This window comes from Gavia stellata, chromosome 6, assembly GCF_030936135.1.
Source record: "Gavia stellata isolate bGavSte3 chromosome 6, bGavSte3.hap2, whole genome shotgun sequence".
Lineage (NCBI taxonomy): Eukaryota > Metazoa > Chordata > Aves > Gaviiformes > Gaviidae > Gavia > Gavia stellata.
In genome coordinates, this window is record NC_082599.1 from 39,136,008 (window position 1) to 39,157,914 (window position 21,907).

General features: G+C 37.7%; 1 protein-coding gene across 4 annotated transcripts; it reads right to left on the reverse strand.

Moving 5' to 3' along the window:
- Positions 1–1,077: 1,077 nt before the first annotated feature.
- Positions 1,078–21,809, reverse strand: HACL1 (2-hydroxyacyl-CoA lyase 1). Of its 4 annotated transcripts, XM_059818471.1 has the most exons (17): positions 21,714–21,809; positions 20,575–20,679; positions 18,575–18,615; positions 17,252–17,332; positions 14,391–14,463; positions 13,828–13,905; positions 12,749–12,843; positions 12,138–12,250; positions 10,384–10,519; positions 9,204–9,309; positions 7,724–7,807; positions 7,330–7,431; positions 6,241–6,395; positions 4,676–4,834; positions 4,269–4,376; positions 3,480–3,666; positions 1,078–3,064 (listed from the first exon to the last, which is right to left on the reverse strand). In XM_059818471.1, exons 1-17 carry the CDS (start codon positions 21,786–21,788, stop codon positions 3,032–3,034), a joined length of 1,731 nt encoding a protein of 576 aa, XP_059674454.1. In that variant the 5' UTR covers positions 21,789–21,809; the 3' UTR covers positions 1,078–3,031. The 4 variants fall into 4 exon arrangements, with proteins under 4 accessions (XP_059674454.1, XP_059674455.1, XP_059674456.1 ...); XM_059818472.1 differs by lacking the exon at positions 17,252–17,332; XM_059818473.1 differs by lacking the exons at positions 7,330–7,431; positions 13,828–13,905.
- Positions 21,810–21,907: the final 98 nt, after the last annotated feature.

Sequence of the window (21,907 nt, forward strand, 5' to 3'; positions counted from 1 at the left end):
TTGTTTCACCTGCAGTCCCATAGTTAAATTACCTGCTGGGTTCTGGACATCTCTGTAATACTTTTCCTGTACCACTTGTTGGTCCCAGGTTCCATGCATGCTGGTGTCCTCTCTTTGAAGAGAACAAGTGCTGCCGGCCTGAACTTCTGGGTTTCCCAACCACATGAACTGAGCAGGGCCCTGTAAGAAAAGTTTACACAGGAACTAGACTAATGATTGATGGAGGTCACCCCTAACAGCAAAATTTCAAATATTCTTTACTTACCTGAAAGCCATGATAAGAAAAAGACTCAGAACTGTGCCTTATTTAAACACTGACTTCTCCTGGTATATCTCAGTAAATTACACTCAGTACCTCTTCCACAGCATCTTCCCTCAGCTGTGGCCCAGGCATTTTCTTCCTCTTGAGTTTGGTGCCTTGAGTCTGTTCAATACTTTTAATTCCGTGCTCTGGCCTTGAAGAAAAATTTTCAGTTGGCTAAAGTCACATGGGTCAGCATTCCCCAGACTTAGGACATGGGTAATTTTTTGCTCCTTTTAATAATATTAGGACATTTCAGAGATACGTTGTTTCTGTCTCATCTCTGCAACAGTTTACTTTCATATTGTTTCATCTGCCTAACACTCCTCTCAGATGCAACTCCATGGTGTAGAACATTGTTCATATAGCTTACCTGCTTGATACTAAGTAGTACAGATTTCACTCTCCTTGGTTTCATATGGATATTGTGCACTCTCTCATCTCAAAAAACCCAATCTTTACAACCTAAGAATTTCCATTATATGATGGTATAAGTCTATTTTAAAGCTATAAGAAATGCTTTTTTGAGCTTTTTAAAAGCTCAGTGAAATCCAAACTGATGTTATCAATCATGTTATCGCCTCCCCACAGTTTCCAATTCTTTGCTTTACATTTTCCAGGTGTCTTGACTTATTAAAATGAATTGTGCACATTACTGTGGTTATTCAACAACTTTTCTAAAAATCCAATGTGAGCTGATTTCCAACAGCTGACACAAAATGCTGACACAAAATGCTGACATAATTCAAATACTCTCATTAGAGAAGAAACAGTATGAAAATCACTTTTTATTAATTTTCGAATATAAACCAAGAATTTCTGCACTTGCTTATCCAATGCAAACGATGTCCCCTGTGGTCAGTCTCAGCATTAACTCTTACAGATATTTTACATCATCATAATGGATTGTGTTTAATCATTGCAACATACTAAAATCAATTTTTGAGAGTTATAAAGAAGAATGAAATTAAATAGGTGACAAGAGCCAATGTTGTTCCACATTCCTTGCAGAGTACCACAGAGAATATAGCAACTCTGCTGTCTCAGCAGCCTTACACTTGTCATGAGTTGTATCCATTCTATGGATTTTATCTTTTTGCAATTCTTAGCCCTCCTAAGGATACTACCTTTCTTGACTCAAGCATTCATAGTGCCACGTGGCTATTCCCACACACATAAGCAGTGGTACCTCTAGTCAGACTGTGGTACTCTTGCTCATGTCAGATACCACCTTTCTGCATGAGCATGGAGAGAGATTCGTCTAACAGTAACTCATGGCCTTGTGCCAGACCCGCACTAAAGTGCAAGAACTAATAAGCCAAGCTTTTTGCAACAAACGTAACTGTAGGCCAGGATCCCCTGCCAGCCCAGTCCTCCTCTTCCTTGGGTCATCCAAGTGCCTTCCACTAGTTAACTAACACTTAATATCAATGGAATAATAGACAATAAAGCAATCAAAACACAAATCAGAGCCAGAATTTTCCCTTTTACATATGTAACAACAGAGAACCTCCCAGTGCATTTAAGAACTGATGTAAAAATAAAGTAATCTGCTTAGTAGTATTCTGAATAGTAGTTGCTGTAGGCCATGATAGACACATAGAGAAAGAACTTTCACTTTAAAAATCTGAGCTCTAACTCAGATTGTCAGATGCAATAACACATGAAAACACAGTAGACAGAACCTCAGGTAGGCCAATTACCTGCTTGAAATGTTAGCTCTGCATCACAGTCAGTACGAGTTGGGCACTGAGTTTCTATACAGTAAGTACATTATATGAAGAACCTTTGTTGCACAATTAGCCAGCCACAGCATGAATGCTGGTGGTTGCTTTGTGATGCCAGCCAAACTGAACATTAAGCTCCAGCCTAACACTTCGTTGTCTTTGTTTTGGTGAGAGGTTTTTTGGTTTTGGTCTTTTTTTGTTCTTTTGTTGTTGGTTTTTTTTAAATGCTTCTGATTAGAAAGATTTATGATCTATTAATCCTGGAAATCTCACTAGTAAATCCAGTCCTGTTTTCAGCCTACAGGGATGATATTGCCTTTGCAAAGAGCAAAGCTTCAAACAAAAATATAAGATTTTTTTTTTCTGCAAGCACCGTAAGTTCCAGTTAACAAAACCAAATGCAATAGACAGAAACTCAGCCCTTGGGTAAGTCTGCATTTTTAATACGCTACATCTTGCTGCAGTAGAAGCTGAAAAAGCAACCTGTAAAATTATGAAATGACTATCAACCCAATAGGCTTCCATGCATAATGAGGCTAATCAGCACTTTTTCACAAGATGCTTTGTTTTGTTCCTTACAGGACAAAGTCTCTAACAAGTAGCATGCTGGTAGTTGGTTAAAAGTGAAGTTTCTGTAATTGCAGACTGCCAAAGACTTCTGTGTTTGTGTCAGTATAAAACCCTCAGCTTACTGCCTTCATCCAGAACATCCAAGATTTTAATTCACTAATCTTGATGGGTATGACTCTGAGTAAAAGAAAAAGTATGCAATTTTATCATCAGTGTTTCTGTACAATCTGCTAGAAGGCCTGGTATACATTCATGTATCTTGTTCAATATACAATTATTTTATTTCAGCATTTAAAGATTCCTCTAATAGCAGTTCTAAAATTCCACTTTATCCCAATCCTTATGTAAAAGAGAGTTGTACCAGTTCCACTTCTGGAAACCAATTAGCTTTGTTTAACGCACTGTCTTGTACCACCATTATCTTAATCTTCTACTACAGGTTGGAACGAGTCAGCCAGTGAAATTCCTGGAAGAAAAACAAAAAAAACCAGAATAAAAACGATATCAGAATGGACAAACAGTAAGAGAAACAGGACACAAATATGTATTAACTACCAGATGGAATCCACAGGAAATGAAGACTGCTCAAAAACGTTTAGTCTCATTTTGTCAGGAATGGAAAGGAACAACCACAAATTCTGGAAACAGTTATTAAAGACACTATGCTTTAATAGCCAATGGAAAAAAATAAAAACAAACCAAAAAACAAGGAAAGCAGATGGCACAGTGTAAAAGCACCCATTCTCCTGTCTCCCAAATCTAAAGGCAATCTTTCTGCCTTGCAACTATCTCTGCCTTCTCTGCAGTTTAAATGATACTTCCTCAGGATTTCAGAGGCTTGCCCACATGAAGCTTGCAGAAAAAGGAAAACATATACATACCTGTTTCTTTCTCTCAGACTGTGGATCAATCATTACATTTATAAGAGAAGGCGTTTGCTTGTCACTGACACTGGCTTTAAGAGCATTCTGCAATTCTTCTGGTGTTTTAACAAAGTATCCTTTACCTCCAAAGGCAGACATAATTTCCTCATAGTGTGAATTTGGCAGGAGAGAAACAGGAGGTACACTGTTACAAAGAGCAAAACCTCTGATTAATGGCAGGGAAGAATTGCCAGACCGACCAATTTAATTACTTCAGCACTGACTTTAAAGGGTAAGATGATTATTGTGCTGGCCTGATGAATAATTCTGGGCTAGAAGTTTTCTATACCACTTAATCTATGTTTATAGGGTAGCATACTCATTTTCATCTTTTGGAGACACTCCTGAGCAAAGATTTAGCCTAGTTCTCTTGGCAGAGAGATTGCAGCTCCGTAAGCAGAAGCCCAGTGTAAACTCAGAACACAAGTCTCAGGTAATTTTGGAGATTATCACAATTTTGGAGGTTAGCCCAGTATGAACTCTGTACTGTGTGGCCTGAATGGCTGCAGGAACCTGAGACAATTAAGAGAGAGTCAACCCTCTGCTGCACTGTTGCGTAGACAATAGCCTGGAATTAGGTTGGTTGCTTGCTTTGGGTAACTGGTTCTTGCTTATATGAACTTAGCCTAGGACTAAGTTCACTTCATGAAAAATTTCAATCTGGATCACAAAGCATTAAAAATGAAGAGAATGACCATTTTGGTCACTTCTTCCTTAATTAACAGGACATACTTTGCAGATGCTCACCATGTAGCAGGATCTCCAAACTTTAACATCTCCTTCCAGGCGTCTGCATCCAAACCCGTGTAAATCCCATTGTTGTTTACTACGATAATCAGGATTGGCAAGTTGTATCTACAAAAAGATGCATTTGGAAGAATTCTGAAATACTTGCACCATCCTGTAAGGTGTTAAAAGTGTTACTTTTCCTTAAAAGGAAAATAAATAAAAAAAGTCACTTCCACCTGAAACACGATCTACTCATTGCTGGTAACACATTATGTCACAACAGCATAAAAATGACCACATATATTTTTTGGCTTGTTTTCATGTGTTTTTAAGAGTACCCCATCTAACAGCAGCATCCTTGCCCTTCTAGTTAAATTGATCCTGGCAATATATAAAAAGGGTCGTCTTGAGCAAAAACCAGTTACCTGCAAATAGTCTCCACCTCCATCCCAGAAAATCCGAATGCACTATCTCCCTCTATGCAGATGACTCGCTTTTCAGGTGTTTGGTCTTTAGCTACCATTGCAGCTGCTATAGCAAAACCCAGTCCGACTCCCATTGTTCCAAAAGTACCTGCATCAAGCCTAAAGGAGAGAATACAGAATTATTATCCCTTTATTTCTACTCAAACTTTTAAGTTAATCCATAGTGATTTATCTTTACTTTTAATAATTTGTCACATACTATTCAAATACTGTTTCGTAAATAACTGGTATAAAGAGATACCAGATGTATAGATCATTATATTCAGCCAAACATTTGATAAGACTACAAATGTTTTAAGTGATATAAACATATTGGAACTTTAACTAAAATTAAGAACTCTTACACACTAGTTGTACTACAATAAAGAACTACTCTTGTGTGCTTTTAGCTTGCATAGTAACAATATTTCAAAAACATTCAATTACTGTAGAGATAGGCAGACTACATGAAATCTTTCTGTATTTAATTCCTTTAAAATGTAACTAGAAGTCTGAAAGCCATCGGTTAAATACTGCTGTTCAAATTTTAGTCTTCTGTTCAACTTTTGAAATCAAATTGAAAGCTGTAATTAAATTAGATCATTTCAGTCAGAAGCACATAATGGATACAAAAGTACATAAAGAACTAGATTATTCTAGGGTTAACTTTTCAAATTTGCTTTCAGATATGTACAATGCAATCTGAAAGACAACCATTAACATTACTGTGCCCTTATTTTAAATAAGGGGGAAAAAATGCAAACTATTCCCCCAACTTTACTGGAAGTAGGTTTTTTTTGGTTGGTTGGTTGTTTTTTGTTTACAAGGAAGTATTTAGGTTCATTTAGGACTTCAGTGCTACCTTCACAAGAAAGCACAAGCTTCACAGTCAGATCAGAAGTTTCACCTCACCAGAAAGAATTAACTTCCCTCCCCCCCTTCAAGAAACAGCACTTAATTCCTACTGATACTAAAACTAGACACACATTTAAAGTGACATACCACACTTCCAAATTTGAGTGCCTACATTTTAGGCATGTAGATTTACATGAAAGTGTGCCCAATATATAATCCAATTTTCAAGATGAGCTGATTCTTCTTACGCTTTCCCCAGTTTTAAGTGAGTTTCAAAGAAAAACTCTTGGTATGAATTCTTTTCAACATGAGAATCCCAATGATTTTTTAAATTTTCAATCAATATCTACCACAGACTCTGAGCACAGAAATAAGTATCTAGATCAGGGAATTCAACATGATGCTCCTCACTCACCTTCCACAAAAGAGTGAGAAACTATCACCATTCTGTTGCACAAGCTGCAGAGAATTGTTAAAATCTATGACAGGTCATCCGTATGAGTGGAAAACTTCCCTTAACCCCTCTCTCAACATACCAAACTTTTATTTTTTTATTTAGAGCCTTAAAAAAGGATTACAAAAATTCTGAACCATCATACTCCTCAGCTAAATGAAAACATTTATATATAGATCTAGCCCGTGGAGTCAGCACAACAAAGAAAATACCACACCTTTGACAGGAATAGTAATTTGGAAGCATAGTTCGTCCAATGTCCATGGTGTTTGCTCCCTCACTTACTAAGATGCAGTCCTTGGGTATCAGTTCTCTGATGTGATGAAAGACTGTGTAATAATTCATAGGCAGGGATTTCTGTAATGCTAATCCCTTAAAAATAAGAGGTATTAGTAACTCCTATGCACAGAATTTATAATACGGTGCAGAACTGAGACATGTAAATAGTAACAATGGAAATAAAAATGCACTCTGCTAGGTAAGGCTGAAGTACTTGGTCTTCCAAGCACTACATGAAGGTCACTCCTTCTGTCTCTATCCTGGTGACACAATGTATTTATCAGAGGCTCACTCAGCTCAGCATTATCATTAACAGGAAGCTATTAAAACTCAGTTTAAGCTGAAAGGCATGTGAAATTTTTCTGCACATAGGTTTGACTATTGATAACCCCAAGTGAGTTGTTATCTGTGTGCTGGGAGGTAGCTCAAAAGAGTGATATGCTAGAATTAATTTATTTTAGATCCCAATCTCGGAAACATGCATCTGAACTTGCAGAATATGAGTTGCATAAAGTTAGTCATATGCCAAGCCTCTGTGGTCTTTTGGCCTTAATAGCTACTCTCTTTTAACATAGATTATACTTCCACCAGGACTGCTAAACAGCACAATTACAGAAGAAAACTAAGAATGCATCTTCATGTAAGCTAGCTTCCACTTGGAGTACTTGGAGGCACTTGGAATACCTGTCCATTGCTTAGAAATCACTGCCCATAACACAGCAGCTCTGGCTGCGGTCTTCTACTACTGGCTTTAAGAACCCAATCCCAAAGTTCAATGACTCCCACACAGTTTGAATTTATACAAAACCTAGAATATTTAACTTACAGTTAAGTATTAAGGCTTAACTTACACTTCATAAGCCTGACAAGAGTAAGCCTGTACCAGAATGGTATAAATTTTGCAAGTCTGGGTAACGTGACTTATCAGAAGTAGTTGAGGAACTTAGATATAGACCAGTGACAAAACTGACTATGCAACGGTACCTGTTAAGGTGAGAAACCTCCTCTTTTCTTAATATAACACTACCTTTGATCTTTCCTCATTGTTCGTTATTTTCTCTCTTAGCCTCTTCCACCACTCTGAATTAGAAGGATATTTCAATGGTCTTTTGCTGAATTCTTCTAAGAGCTGGAACAACATTGAAATGTTGCAGAGATTCCTTTCAACATTTAAAAAAAACATCATGGACATCAAGAATTATGTTATCAAGAAAGATCCCAGCACAATCACAGTAACACTAATCATAATCTTTAACATTTTATTTGGGAATAGACTGGATGCACAGCATGAGTGTGTTGCCTGAAAAATGGTTTTCCTTGAACAGCTGTGGGGTTTTTTGTTGTTTTTTAGCTGGTAATTTACTTTATACAAATCAGAGGAAATGAAGGTCAAAACAGGAGGACACCTGACATTACATTACCTGCTTAGTCACGGCGTTTATGTCACCTAATAAAATTGCAGCTGGCCTCACATTATTCCCCAGCTCTTCTGCACAAATATCAATCTATATTTCAAAAAGACAGACCACCATTAACTCAAGGATTATTAAAGAGAATTTTTTTCAGTTCAAGTGAGGAACGTTCTCTAATGTCTTCATACCTTGTTTTGCCTGTATAGATGACTTCCTGTGCTTTTCATTGAAATGACATCAGGAAATGCTTTATTCAAAGTAAAATCCTATGGTATATACCCATTTTAATAAAAGTTCATATATATGCTTAAAGTTGATTGCTTACTTGTTTCAAGCTCTTACAGACAGTATAGAACTTTATTAGAACATTAAGGAGAAGAAGGTGGTGATTTTAGCGATAATTATGCAAGAACTAAAAATCTAGGCTTAGGTATACCCTTAAAGTCTATGCAAAGCAGTGATTTGCTTACTGAGAAAAGTTTGTGTATGCTACTTGGCAGTAAGAATTTGGCTAGTATGAAGAAAATGAAGTCAATTGCGACCACTGAAGAAACTTCCCCACTTTCTTTATCAGTGGTGTACGAGACCTCTAAGGTTACATAGAATGCTAACTTATGACCAGGTCACAAAGACTATGAACTGAATTAGTATTTTAATACTAACCCTTGACAGTGAAAAAAATTACTTTAAGTGAGACAAAAAATTTGTTTCTTTACATTCTTTAGAAAAAGGAAACATAAAAGATATATTATTTAATAAGTCAAAAGGAATTGTAGCTTAAAAATTTATGTTATTCCTCTGGAAAAGATGCAAAGTTTGGAAGCTGAGATTATGTTCTAGATCACTGAAGGCAGGCCAGTCAGCACACTGAATCAACTACTCTTCGATCACAGACTCTAAGGGAGGAAATGTTAAGGACACAAACAATTTAATGACTTGCCTTTCTAAGAGCTGGCAGATTATCAAATATATTAATTAGTTAAATAGCCTTCCCTCCTCTTTTCTTATTAACATTTCTGAGTGACTGAGCTCTTTTAATGACTGACTCTGGATCTGAAAGTAATTCTAGTTCAAAAAAATCCAGCTAAGAGAGCAGACAAACAGTATAGAAGGTTTCAAAATTTCAAGACAATTTGCTTTCAGTCATGGAAATTCCAGTGCTCCAAAGATCACACAAATATAATGAGTCTAATCCTGTATTAGTCAACTACATAGAAGTGTCTGCCCTCCTCATCACAGCAGCACCAAGTCCTTGATAGCTGGAACAATGCTGTAACCATTTTTAGGAAAAATAAGGAAGTAAAAAACATAATTACAGAAATCAGAACTATTTCTGGAGAACTACCACAACTATATGCACTGTACTGCACTGTCCACATGGCAGTATTTGCCACATGAAGTACACTACCAAAATAATTTACAATAATTGCTCTAGGCAATGCTAGAACACAGAGCGTTTCCTTCAAGTAATAATAATTTTCCTGCTTACCTGAATAACCTTTACATCTTGTCGAAACCTTGGTGGAAGACCAAAATGCAAAATCCAATTCAACCTTGCACCAAGCAAGATGATTACATCAGCATGCTGTAACGCCCTAATAAAGGGAAATAAGAGAATCAGATAAAGAGGAATTATTAAATTTAACAGTGTTTTCAAAATTAGAAGTAATCCTAACCACCACAGCAAACCCCAGAATATAATCCTTCCTTTCTCTAAGGAACTCAAGAAGAAAATTAATTACTAATTTCCTAATACACTGTGTTTGGGAAAGAAATCATTACACTAGGAGACTAACAAGATGCTATAATGATGCTGAGGTTAAAGCATATGACTCACTACTGTGATACTGGCAACAGTGGGTGCCAAAATTAAGATTGTTGTTGACCTCTCAGTTTAGACTCCTGTTAATTTACCTTTCAGCTGGGTAGACAATAGTTGGTATATTCTTTTACTCTCCATTTTTCTTAACAGCATGCTTAACAGTGATAAAGCTAAGATGCTCAACAGTGGACAATATTTTAATCTCCAAGTATATAAATGCTCCACCTGCAAGCTGACTATGTGCGTATTCACACCTAGTAGAGTTCTTATAATTCATTCACATTAATTTTGCCAAAAGCCAAAAAGAGGTCTTGTAAGTTATTTTAAACATAGTCCTTCAGTGTAGTTTGAAATACCTTATTTTTTGTTTTAAATAAACTGCAGTTTAATGATGGCATATTGCAAACACCATGTAGAGAGCAGATGGCCAAACTTCAGCTGCAATGTGTGCATCTTAAGCTTCTGTTTCTGGTGTTAAAATAAAAAGCTAGTAGTTTGTCTAGTGCATGAAGTTAAATGTTTAACATAAACTGTTTACCAGTTTCATTTTATGTTATGAAATACATACTAACAACATCGACATATCTACTTGCCATAGGTTTCATAGTTACAGAATATTAGCTCTCAGATAAAGTATCTTCCTGGCCAGCATTCTAAGCATTGTCAAATGATCCACCCAAATCTGTTGTCTCTTTCCAAGCAACACCTTCAGTCCTCTAAAATGAAGTGCAAAATGTGATTGAAAAATATTTGTTGCATGCATTTTGTCTTCCCTGGCATCTGTAGGCCACAACAATTCCTAGTTGTTTCTCAGATGTTAGGATTAGAAGCCTTGCTTTATATTTACGTTGATCTTGCTGCAGCTACACAATTTGGATGGTTATCAGGAACTACTCCTTTTGCCATTGGTGTAGGCAAAAAAGGCAGTCCACAAAGGTCCACCAACTTTCTGATGTTGTTTTCAGCATGTGAATAAGCAGCACCTGAATAAAACGAAAGAGACTGCTTAATACTACAGAAACCTACTGTATTCGCTTGAATTTCAATTAGCCTGATTGCATTAGTGGCAAAAAGAGTACTATTTCCCATTATGGAAGTTGCTTGTTATTTTTCATTCTGGAGAACTCAAAATATAACAAGCCAAACTACAGGTATTTGGTTCAAACTTCCCGTATTTTTGACAAAAGCTTTTCTTTTTTTTTAGACTCCAGCTGAACTATTTAGCTAATTCTGTAAAGCAAGGCAAGGAAAACCAGGAGATTTTGTTCATCTAAAATGACGATTTTGAGTGGGTATTATGGGGCAGAGACTTCTGCAGAAGCAATGGGAGATGACCTTTGTGTTGTGTCGTGTCATTTTTTGCTTGCCCCCTGTATGTCATTGCATCACATGCTCCATAACAATCTGCCCAAACAGGTCTACTATAAGCCTTTAATGAAAAAATAGAAGCTCAAAGAAGAACTTGTAAAGATATGTGTTTGTGCATACATTTATTGTGATGCTACCTTCAGTACAAGGCTGCTGAATTAAGGTTGCCCAGGCAATCTAGATTAACTGACTGGTCCTTGTGCAATGATTTAAGTCCAGGAGTCTTAAATCCTGAAGAATAAACTGTATTTCTCCCAAAAATTCTGCTAACAACAATATATAGCAGAGAAACCAGATACATTTGTTAAGTAGATTCTCAGTTGTTGACATCAACAAAACACATATCTCTGAGTTTTTTACCTTTCACTTTCGAAGAACACCCTTTTGTTCATGTGTATCGAGACAGAGGAAAAAACCTCTCCTGATCTACCTTCTGTCTACTATTTCATTACCTAATCAATGATAAGATCCATCTCATCTCAATCATTTCACTCCCTGATTAAACATAGAACCCACGTCTGCAGAAAAACAGCCTGGATAAAACAAGTTGGTTATTTCAATTCCGTTCCTAGCAGACCTGTATCTTCAACAGAAACGCCACTGCAGTGACTAACATTCCACAAGGAGGGACAAAATAAGTGAACCAGCATGCAGAATAATTATCCTCTATCTTTAGGGACACCTCTACTGAAGGAATGAAATACAGTGGCAGAGCACAATGGAAAGTCTGTAAAACAGCAATAACAGCAACACCTGCTGTGTTGCTTCATGTCTCCACACAGGTAGGCTAGCACTTTCAGTAAGTCCAAATGGAAAAATGACCTTTGGTTATTCTGATACTTGCTATACATGCCAGAGCATCAGACAGAGAATATCACTTCTGTATTCTAACAGAATTCGTTCAGAATTTTGGAAGTGATCTCTTGCTATTGGCTCTAGGCTTAAGACAATGGTTATCCGATTTTCTTCTACTTAAACTTGTATTTTATCAATTGACTCTTCTCTTAAACTAGATGAAAAAGACAAGTTACACAACAGAATAAAAATATTCTAAAAACAAAGCAGATTTTAACATCAAATTTCGAAGAAGTTTGTGGGTTTTGTTTTGTTTTTTTGTTTGTTTGAACAGAGAGTGAAAAAGAGATGGCTAACACTTATGGGGAAAAGAAATCACTTTGGTTGTTGTTCTTGTCCAGAACTTCTACAGTTCAAAGCTACATCAAAGCATGCTACCTTTGCCAATGATTAGCAGAGGCTGCTTGGAATGAGCAATGATAGACGCTGCTTTGGATAAAGCAGAGCATTCAGACATGCTGATGGGAGGTGGCAGGCAGCATTCCACGTACCTGGAAGTCAAGCAAAACAAAAGAGGCCCTTTAAAAAATTCAAAACAAGAAATGTTGAAAGATAAAACCTATTGTTTAGCATAAAACTGCAGTTTATGTGGTGCTACACACACTCACAGCATTCATCAGAACAGGATGTATCTTTTTAAAACAGGCTTTGAAGTTTTTCTTGCATGTTTCTTTAATCTTATAGGTAGTGTTGTTTCAGAGATTTACAAAGTGTCATCATTGTATTGCCACCACATTAATTCATTCCTTTTTGCACATTTCATTACAAACTATAATCTGTACCACATGTTATGATGGAACATTACACTTAGAGGATGGATTTTTAATACCATTTCAACCTCGTGGCAAATTATTTAATCCATTGCTCTTGGTTTTTTTTTTTTCTTGTTTTAAGAAAAGAAAATATGAAAAGAAAATACAAAAGTAACTTAAAACTAAAATTTCTTTTATTCAGTGACTTGAAAAATAATGAATATAATGTTTACGCACTTGACAGAGCTCTTATTCACCTGAAGATTCACAAAATCCCCAGGTATGTCAATATAGCAGGAACCTGGACGACCATATATGCTGGTTCTTACAGCCTGGAAAACAGAATCACAGTTTTAACCACTGTTTGAAAGGACTTTAAAAATCTTGATGTGTAAAAACCAAGAAAACCATTCTGTAGGCAGAGAAGGAACATGTTGTTTCATATTGCAATCTCCCACAGATTGATTTATATCAATAAATTCAAGTTTTGATAGCTATTTACATTTTCCCCTATATGTCAGCTGAAGCCTTTCAGTAGATGCACAGTATTAGACTGTAAATTCTTTGTTTAATTTACAATGAGACAACTGCATTACCAGCTGTTGTGTTTGGAAATACTAAATTAAACTTTCATGCTGAATTTTATTTAAGGTAGCACAAAGAAAGAAAAAACAAGACAACCAATGCCTCCATTTTCTATTACTTTTAATTACAGTTCTTCTATTACTGGTAGATGCTCTGCTGAATTTGCACTTCTGGAAACAGTATCATTGTATGCAGAATTTAGGCTGACATGGCATAAGTGTTGCTACAGCAGTAGCAAGAGACTTTGTAATCCTTTCTGAAGCACTGAGATAAATATGTGTTTTCTCTCACTCTCTCAAAAACCCCCACCAAACCAACAACCAAACCCCAAAACCAAACACAACTATCTCCACTGCCCCCTCTCCAAACCTCCTTCACATAAATGAGTGGTAAAAGAGCTGAAGTGTGTAGTATTACACTTCTAGTTATTGCACCTCTCCCTAAAAGCTTTCTTTCATAAAGAATTTCCAGCTTTGACTGGAGCTAACAAAAAACGCTGCAGGAATCAGTAAGCATAAGATTGGACCAGAATCTATTTCTAACCTGTTCCATAGCACAGTTCATAGGAAAAACCTCCCTGGTTGTTAATTTACTCAATCAACCATCACCTAACATCTGCCAGATCAAACTATTTACAGTAACTGCTATACAAAAAAATAAACCCTCAAAGCTTATATACAGTAGGAGACAGTTACTTGATGTTCTGTTGCTAATTTAGTATTTTTTCATACCTTTTCAATAACAGCAGGAATTACTTCTAGGCTGCTTGGGCGGACAGACAGTTTGTTGTACAGCCTACCAGCTTCAACCTGAATAAATGCATATAACCATTATATTGATTTATCAAAGTGATTTGCCCATTTCCATCTCATTTCAACACGAATAAAACAGCAAAAATGCCAAATGGAAAGCAACGAGTTCCTCAGCTGGTGGAAACTGTCAAAGCCATACGCATTCCACTGAGAGCTTAGGTATTTTTTTCCAGAAAGTGGTGCTTCTCTTCTTGGAAAGTTTATTTTGCTTTCTTCCATCTCAGAACAGACAACAGCAGTTTATACCAGCTAAGAACCTAAAACAGAGCATGAATTCTAACATGACTGTGGACAAAGACATTCCAAATAATCTTCTGTATTTATGCAATGTCAAACTTAAACCAGTAGATGGAGCAAATCAATAGCATTATAAGATCTGTCAGGAAATGTTAGTGTTTGGGATTGTTATTCTTACAGTAATGAAGAAACAACACCAATTATTTAATGGAAATATTTTTGTACAAAGTTGTATGTCTGTGTACCTGTGGGAATTCTTGGAAAGCTCCCATGGTTTCCTGATTTCTGTCACAAGAGCCTCCAATAACAATCAAAGGCCTAGAAAAGTATATTAAAAAAAAACAACCATAAGCATACGTATATTTTTTATAACTGCAATCTCATCTGTAAACTCTCCTGATGGTCAAATCCTACTGCTTTTGGGATGTTGTGCACCTTCAGCATACAGATCTCAACAGGAACAGAACGTAACCAGCACAATACAGGAGTAGATTCTAAATATGAGTGTGTCAGCTGGTAGACTTCTAGCAGCTTTTGGGTCACTAGTTTTAGGACAGTCTGGCTGTATTAAGTGATCAGCATCTAGCAGGAAAATTCTAAACCCAAGTTATATTGCTAGTAATTTTCATTAAAGTTTGATAACATGGGTGACAAGATGATTTGAAAGGAGTGACAACAGTTAATCTAAAAAGCATTAAGATGTTTGTTCATAGGAGGCATTGCAAGGTGCACAAACACTAGAATTAAGAAACAAAGCAGGAAACAATCTTTTCAGAAAGATTAGGTTTTCTTCGTATACAATTTGGAACACAGCAGAAATTAACTGAGTATCTGACAGCACTTCTCCCTGCATTCAGTTTTTACCAAAGAAAACCACCAAAACAAACCAAAACCCAAAAAAAAGACCAAAGAGATGAACAAAAATTTAACATGCCTGCAAGTGGTCCTGTTCTTAAATTAGTTCATAGCTATGTGAGAAAGGCAGCATTAGTTTACAATATGGGTTATACATTCCACAGGAACAGATTTTTATTACAATTTCCACAAAATATAATAAATTATTGTCCTATAGTGAATGAAAACTGGCCTTTTATTCAGTTTGTAGGTCAAACTCAAACTCCTTAAAATGCTAAATGCTGACTTAAGAGAAAACTGGTTTATGAATCTGCTCATTCACCCACACTAAATTGTAGCACAGCCATTGTAGCACATTAACAATGCCAGGTGTAATGCCATGGAATCGCATGACATCTGAGAGATATCGATGAGGGCTAACCTTGCCCTACAAATTGGTTTCATACCACTTCCTCGCAGGGGATGGTATAGAGCAGAAGACTTAACACCTTGTTGCCACAGAAAAGGGAAGACCTCTCTAACTTCTGCTCCCAGCTGCGTAATCCATCCCCTCCCTCCCCTAGGTGCTTGATGCTTGTCTGACTGCAGAGTGAACTGATTTAGATCACTTACCTAACATGACATTATTTTCTTATTTTTGTTGGGTTGCCTTTTTGGCAGGATAATGAATTGAATGTGATTGTTGGGGCAGACAAGTGCCAGAGCTGTCCAGAGGGCAAGCAGCAGGAGTACACGGCCAGGAGAAAGGTGTGGAGACGGTAAGGGCCTATGTTCCTTTTCGTGACAGATTGTATTGGATTAGTGTAACCAAACCCCTCAATGTGTATTGTATTTTCACCTCCCTTCCTTTGCTTGGGCTGCTCCTGCTCTTCCCTTGCAACACTCCTTCTCTGTAGTGCCTGCCCAAGCATTCATGCTGCTGTGTAGTGAAACAGGCCAGAAAGCTGATCAGTTAACTCAACAGAAAAATCCCTAGTCTTCCTCTCCAAAGCACAGCACCCTTTCTTACAATGGTAATGCCAGCCAAAAGTAAATGTGAAAGTATGTTTGGGATTCTCAAACACTCAGTGGAGGTGCCTACTAATGAAGGAGCCAAGGAAAATTAGTTTCATTAGGCTACATTTAGGGTTTCTGAATGCTTACTTCTCTCCTTTTAGCACATGGTGGGCAAAAGGCAAGCCTGATGTGACCAATGAAAAAATCATTGGCCAAACACTGTGGTTTGGTCAGTGAAAACCAGTCTTCTTACTATATTGTCAAATATTCTGCCAAACTACATAAGTCATCCCCTTCACCTTTTGCGAAGAGTACAGGTTTATGCAAGATCAAGTCAGGTAAATTGAGTTTATCTAAGGCAAAACTCAGTTTGTGAGAAAATAGAAATGCCTCCTGCAAATCCGTAAGCAAGTGCCATGAATGCTTCTTTCTTATAACCAAATCCATGAGTGACTGTTCAAAAGCAAGGATTTCATATGATTTTTTTTTTTCATCTAAGGTCACATAGGGACAGCAAAACTTTAGTCAATGACTCATTTTTTAAAAAAAGAATTTGAACACTAGAGGTCTTTTTTCAAAGTGTCAGAGACTTGATTTGTTAGCAGTCCCGTTATGAGCTTCCCTTGTCCATCAGCCACTGCTTATCTAATGCTCCAGATCACGTGCGCTTAGTATTACCAGAGCTTCTACCCGAAATACCTCATACATCTTTCTGAGCAGCTTTCAGTGGCAGACCAGCTAAAGTTGCCACGTCTCAGTGAAGGCTTGTGGGAGTAAATGCTATTACTCTGTACATCATTTAATTCAATACTTAATTACTGCTCTAAATGTCTGCGTGGGGAGCAAATATGGATTTTAACAATACAGTTGTCAATTTGTTCATGTATGAAATACATTAACTTAAAGGCAATGTGGATTTAAATTTAGAAAAAACCTCTAAGACTCTCCACAATCAATAAAGCATTACAGGCTGAATATTGACTTTATTTTCAAATGTATCCATACAATCAGGTACACTGATAGGTTTTCCAATATATGCATAATGGGGTAGGACAAAAAGGAGAATTTTATCCATGAGAATACAAAAAAAAAAAGGAACTAAATTACTTTTAGCATTGATAAATGAAGAATTACCTTCTCATTACTCACAAGAAAGAAAAAAAAGTCCTATACTAAATACTGCAGAGCTCAACATCTGCGACAAATAACAGCAAACAATTATTAGAATTTTAAAGGTAAAATGTATTTAAATTACCAGCAGTTCATGGTTGCATTTGCCATCCCACCAAGGGCATGTAAAAAACCTGGACCGGATACTACAAGACATACTCCTGGTCTAGAGAAAAACAACAAAAAAGGACATACAGAGAAAAAGGAAAGTGAGCACAGGAAACACAGAATAGATCACCAACAAAAATTAGTAAGATGCTGAAATATAAAATAGTAAAGTTTTACTCATGTCATCAAAATGCATGAATGGCAAGGGGTTTGTATGAAGGACTAAAGATAGACATGGGAATCAGAAATCATTTAGCTGTATCAACCCAATTGAAAAAGCAAGTGAACAATTGTTACATGCCACCCACACAGAGGTCTGCAACATATGCAGGCTCATCATAACATAACTCCTTACTACTTTTATTGCATTTAGTCCATCATCTAGTGTTTATATGGAATTTGGTAAGCTACTTACATTTGCAATTTTCTCAACTCCCCTTCAGCACTAGATATCAATGAAGAAAGCTCACAAAGCAAGAAGCGCATCTGATTCAACACAGATTTTACTGTAGTTTAATTCAGGCAGAGGCAGTTGTTATTCCAGGTGATGAGATAAAAATGACAACTCCTAACTACTGAGCATTCTTTAGTAGCTTTACAGACTCTTTACGTATCAGGAAAAAAAAGCTTACTTCCAGAAGATTATTCAAAGGAAGAAAAACTACAAAACTGTGTAACACAGGTGTCATGCTTGCAGAGAGAATAAGGAATGATCACCTGCATCATAGGATCTGCAATTGTGAGCAAGCAGACACTAGATGCTTACTTTAGAAAAGGATCCATGGGATACCCAAGAAGCACACCTCATAAGTCACAGGCCACGGAATGCTTCCCAATAACTTTAAGAGCAAAATGCAGTAGAAAAGAGGAAAAGCCAATATTTTGTGTCAGAAGAAGCACAGGGGAGACTGGCATATGACTAGTCTCTGTATTGATATGGTATTTCTTGAATAATACACCCAGATGATGAGATTAAGGTATAGCAGGTCCATCAAATTGCAACAAATAATGGTGGTGTGATTTCTGCCCCCCAAACCGATGGTGTTAAACTAGCATTCAGAAATTAAAAGAGAAAAAAATAAAGTTAGTTGTAAGATAGACAATATTATATGAGCTTAAGCATCTCCTTGTTCCTGCCCTGAATCATAGCAATAGAAATACTGATAACAGTTACTGACAGTTATTGTAAGATTTATATTCCATTTTAACTGCCCTACATCTGCACACACTAAAGTAAAACAAAAACATTCCTAGCTTCTAACTGTTGAGTCTACTACAGTTAATATAATATGGAATGTACCTGCCAGTCAAATATCCAACTGCAGATGCCGCATAACAGGCCTATTGAAAATATTGGAGTTAATTATACAGTTATTACTATATATACATTTCATGATATCTTTTATATAACTTTCAACAGAAATACTGAAAATAAGCAGGTACAGATTTTGCTGTATTATTAGAGCTTAAATGTAAGTAGAAGCACCCCTTCACCCTCCCCGTTATAATGTGTGTTCATGAAGGCTTATGTGAAAAAGTAAAAAATAGGACGGCATCTCATTTGGCAGTGCAAAGCAATCTTCTCTTGTTAATGACAGACACATGAGGAAATTAATTTTAATCATGTTAATAGCCAAAGCTACTACAATACTTGCTAAATGGCCTACAGGAATATAAAGACTGTGTTGAATTCCCAGTCCTTCAAAGGAATCAAATACACCTTTTAAACACATTCGTGTATGTTCGCCTCTCTCAAACATTACAGATTTTCCACAGAGACATGCATTCCTCTAAGTTCTCATATTCCAATATAAGGATGTAAGGATTAGACAGCAAAAACATACAGCTTGTAACCACCTGATTTAGGGGAACTACTGTAATAATACTTTATTGACATCTGGGACAATCCACAAAGGCTATGAACTACATGGTGTAAAAGTAAAAGAACACTGCTGCAAAATACAGGCACCTGAATACTGTGCAGGTCCAGAATATTAGAAGTAGTTCCTTGTAAAAGTGGTAAAATTCTAATCAATAGTGTTCAGAGAGACAGGATCCGTAAACAAGTTAAAACACAAGAAAAAACTCCTGATAAGGTAATAATCAAGCAATTCATTCATTTGTTGGCCTCAGTTATGGAAAATTGACAAGTGTAGTAGAGCAACTGCAAGTAAGGAAAGCTGATGGTCCATTTGCTAGCAGTCTAATAGCTAGCAGCTAGCTGGCCAGCTTGTGTAGCAATCCTTGAAAACAAGGTATAAACCTGAGGTTATTATATTCAACTTCAGACCCCGAGAAACTACTGAATGCTTCAACAGCTACTACCGGGGAAACCAAACAAATCCAGAACTAGTAGCATAACATCAAAATGCTAATGAGCTTGAATCTAATTTCTGATACCTAGACAATGAAGCTGAAATATCTACAATTAAGACTATCTAAGTGTATGTTTGTGCTTGACTTTGAGCATTCGGAAGCATTTTAACTTTCTATGGTTTGCTGTTTGTTGGGCTTTTAAAACACAGTTAAGGAAGAAAGACATTACAGTTATCGAAAATAGTCAGGACAAGTTTATCAGCAAGAAAACCTTCCTCTTCGGGTGCTGCAAGAACAGAACAGAGACAAGGAAAAAAAAAAAACTACCTTTTTAGGCCTGTACGAAACAGCTCCTAAGTAAAATATCCTTCTAAACAAAAAGGAAAGAAGTAGCTAAGGAGTCCTAAAAAAAGAAATTAAAATACTACCAGTTAGAGAGAGAATGATAATATTGTCCTAATTTGGAAAGGAAGACATCAGCAAAAGAAAATGACAATAGAAAAATTTAATGGAGAAGTATATTAGAAAGTCTATAGAAAACTACAGAAAAATAAAAACCTGGATGAGCCTCCCAAAAAGTGGCAGATAAAACCTGACAATATATTACTTGAAGGAGACAAAACTGATCACTTTTTCTCCTGTATTGGAATGCTTTGTTGAAATTCTTTTTCTCCCTATTTTCACCTTATCTTCTTTCTCTTACTGGAGAAAGGCATCTAAAAATGAAAAAAGTTGCAATTCCCTTATTAGAAATGGAGGGGGCACTTAAAAACCGAAGTGGGGAGAGAAGGGCAAAAAGAAACACTCAACCCAGTCCACCAATGCCCTCCCTTATTCCAGAAGGACAGTAACTGCTTCTCTACAGGTTCTTTAAAGGAATGTTCAGAGATCACATTCTTTCTAGTAAGAAAACATAAATTGGATTTCATTCCATCGTGAAACAGTTAAAAGAAAGGATTGGTCCTACTATAGATATATACTTACAGCTTGTTCATTTCTCATTCCTACATATTTTATTCCAACTGCTTGGGCTGCAATTGCGATTTCAGTGACTGGAATACCAACAATGCCAAACATGTATTCAATATTCTAAAAAGAAAAATGTTAAAAGAAATCAGAATTGTTTCCAAAAGATAACTTTAATAACCACATGCCAAACACGGTCATACTAACTATACAGGCAGTCTAAAAATAAACTGTAACAATGTATATATTCACATTGAAGTTCACAGGCCACTGCGGAAACATATACAATGGCAGATAGCATTTGCAGCTCAGTGCTCTGTAGTTGTTCCACTGCTTGTAGGCCTCCAAGAGCCAGTGCTTTCACAACAGTTCAGCCCAGCTCCTCAGTGAACATAAGTTTAGTGCTTTTTAATGACTACTTTTTACTTGGGATGTCTCTGCTACATTATTTTCCTGTCTCAGTATGTCAGCTTCTGAAAATTCCTAGTATCATTTCATTTTCTTACACTTTCATAGAGAATTAACAGAAAAAAGGCCCGAAGAAACAACTGGGATGGTACCATGCCCAAAAAAACTTATAGATGAAGAAAAGGCTATGCTTATTTTTATTACAACTGAACTATCTTTTCGTGCCAGTTCAGCACCGTTTCAAGTTTACGGACAACACAGAGTTTGATAATTGTAAAGGAAGAGCTGCCGCAGGCAGAGGGCGGTCGGCATTGCTTGACGGTAACGGAGGTATCGGGTGAGCTCCGGAAGGCGCAAGCTCGTAAGAAGGAAGAAATACGTGAAGGCCTGGGGAGAGCCGCACAGGGGTCACCACCTCACGCCTGCCCACGGCGGCGCTGGGACCTGGCGGGGCCGGACTGGGGCCCGCTCCCGCGCGGCGCCCGCTCACTGGGCTGTTGCGGCGGCACCTCCCTCCTTCCCACGGAACGACAGGGCAAGCCCTTGTCGCCTGCTCTGCCCGCCCCCGGGAGAACGGCAGCAACGCCCAGGGTGAGTCCAGCCGCGCACACTCGCTTCTCTCCAGCCCTGCGGGCACCCGTGGCCTGGCCCGGCCCGGCCGCCCCCCGCGCCGCGAGGCCGGTGGGAACTCTCCCCGCCCGCTCGCCGTAGGGAAGCTGCTCGCCGGTCCTCCGCTCCCGCGCTCTTACTTGAGCCTTGAGGGACTCAGCGATGAGCTGGGCCCCGCTGACGGCCTCCCCCTCCGCAGCGCTCCCAGAAGCCATTCCGGCTCCGCGCAGCCCCGGCGCCAGCACAGGCCGAAGCCTCCCACCGGGGAAGCGGACGGAACAAGACCCCGGCCAAAGGTCGGGCGCAGTTGACTGGCACGCCGCCCGGCCAATGA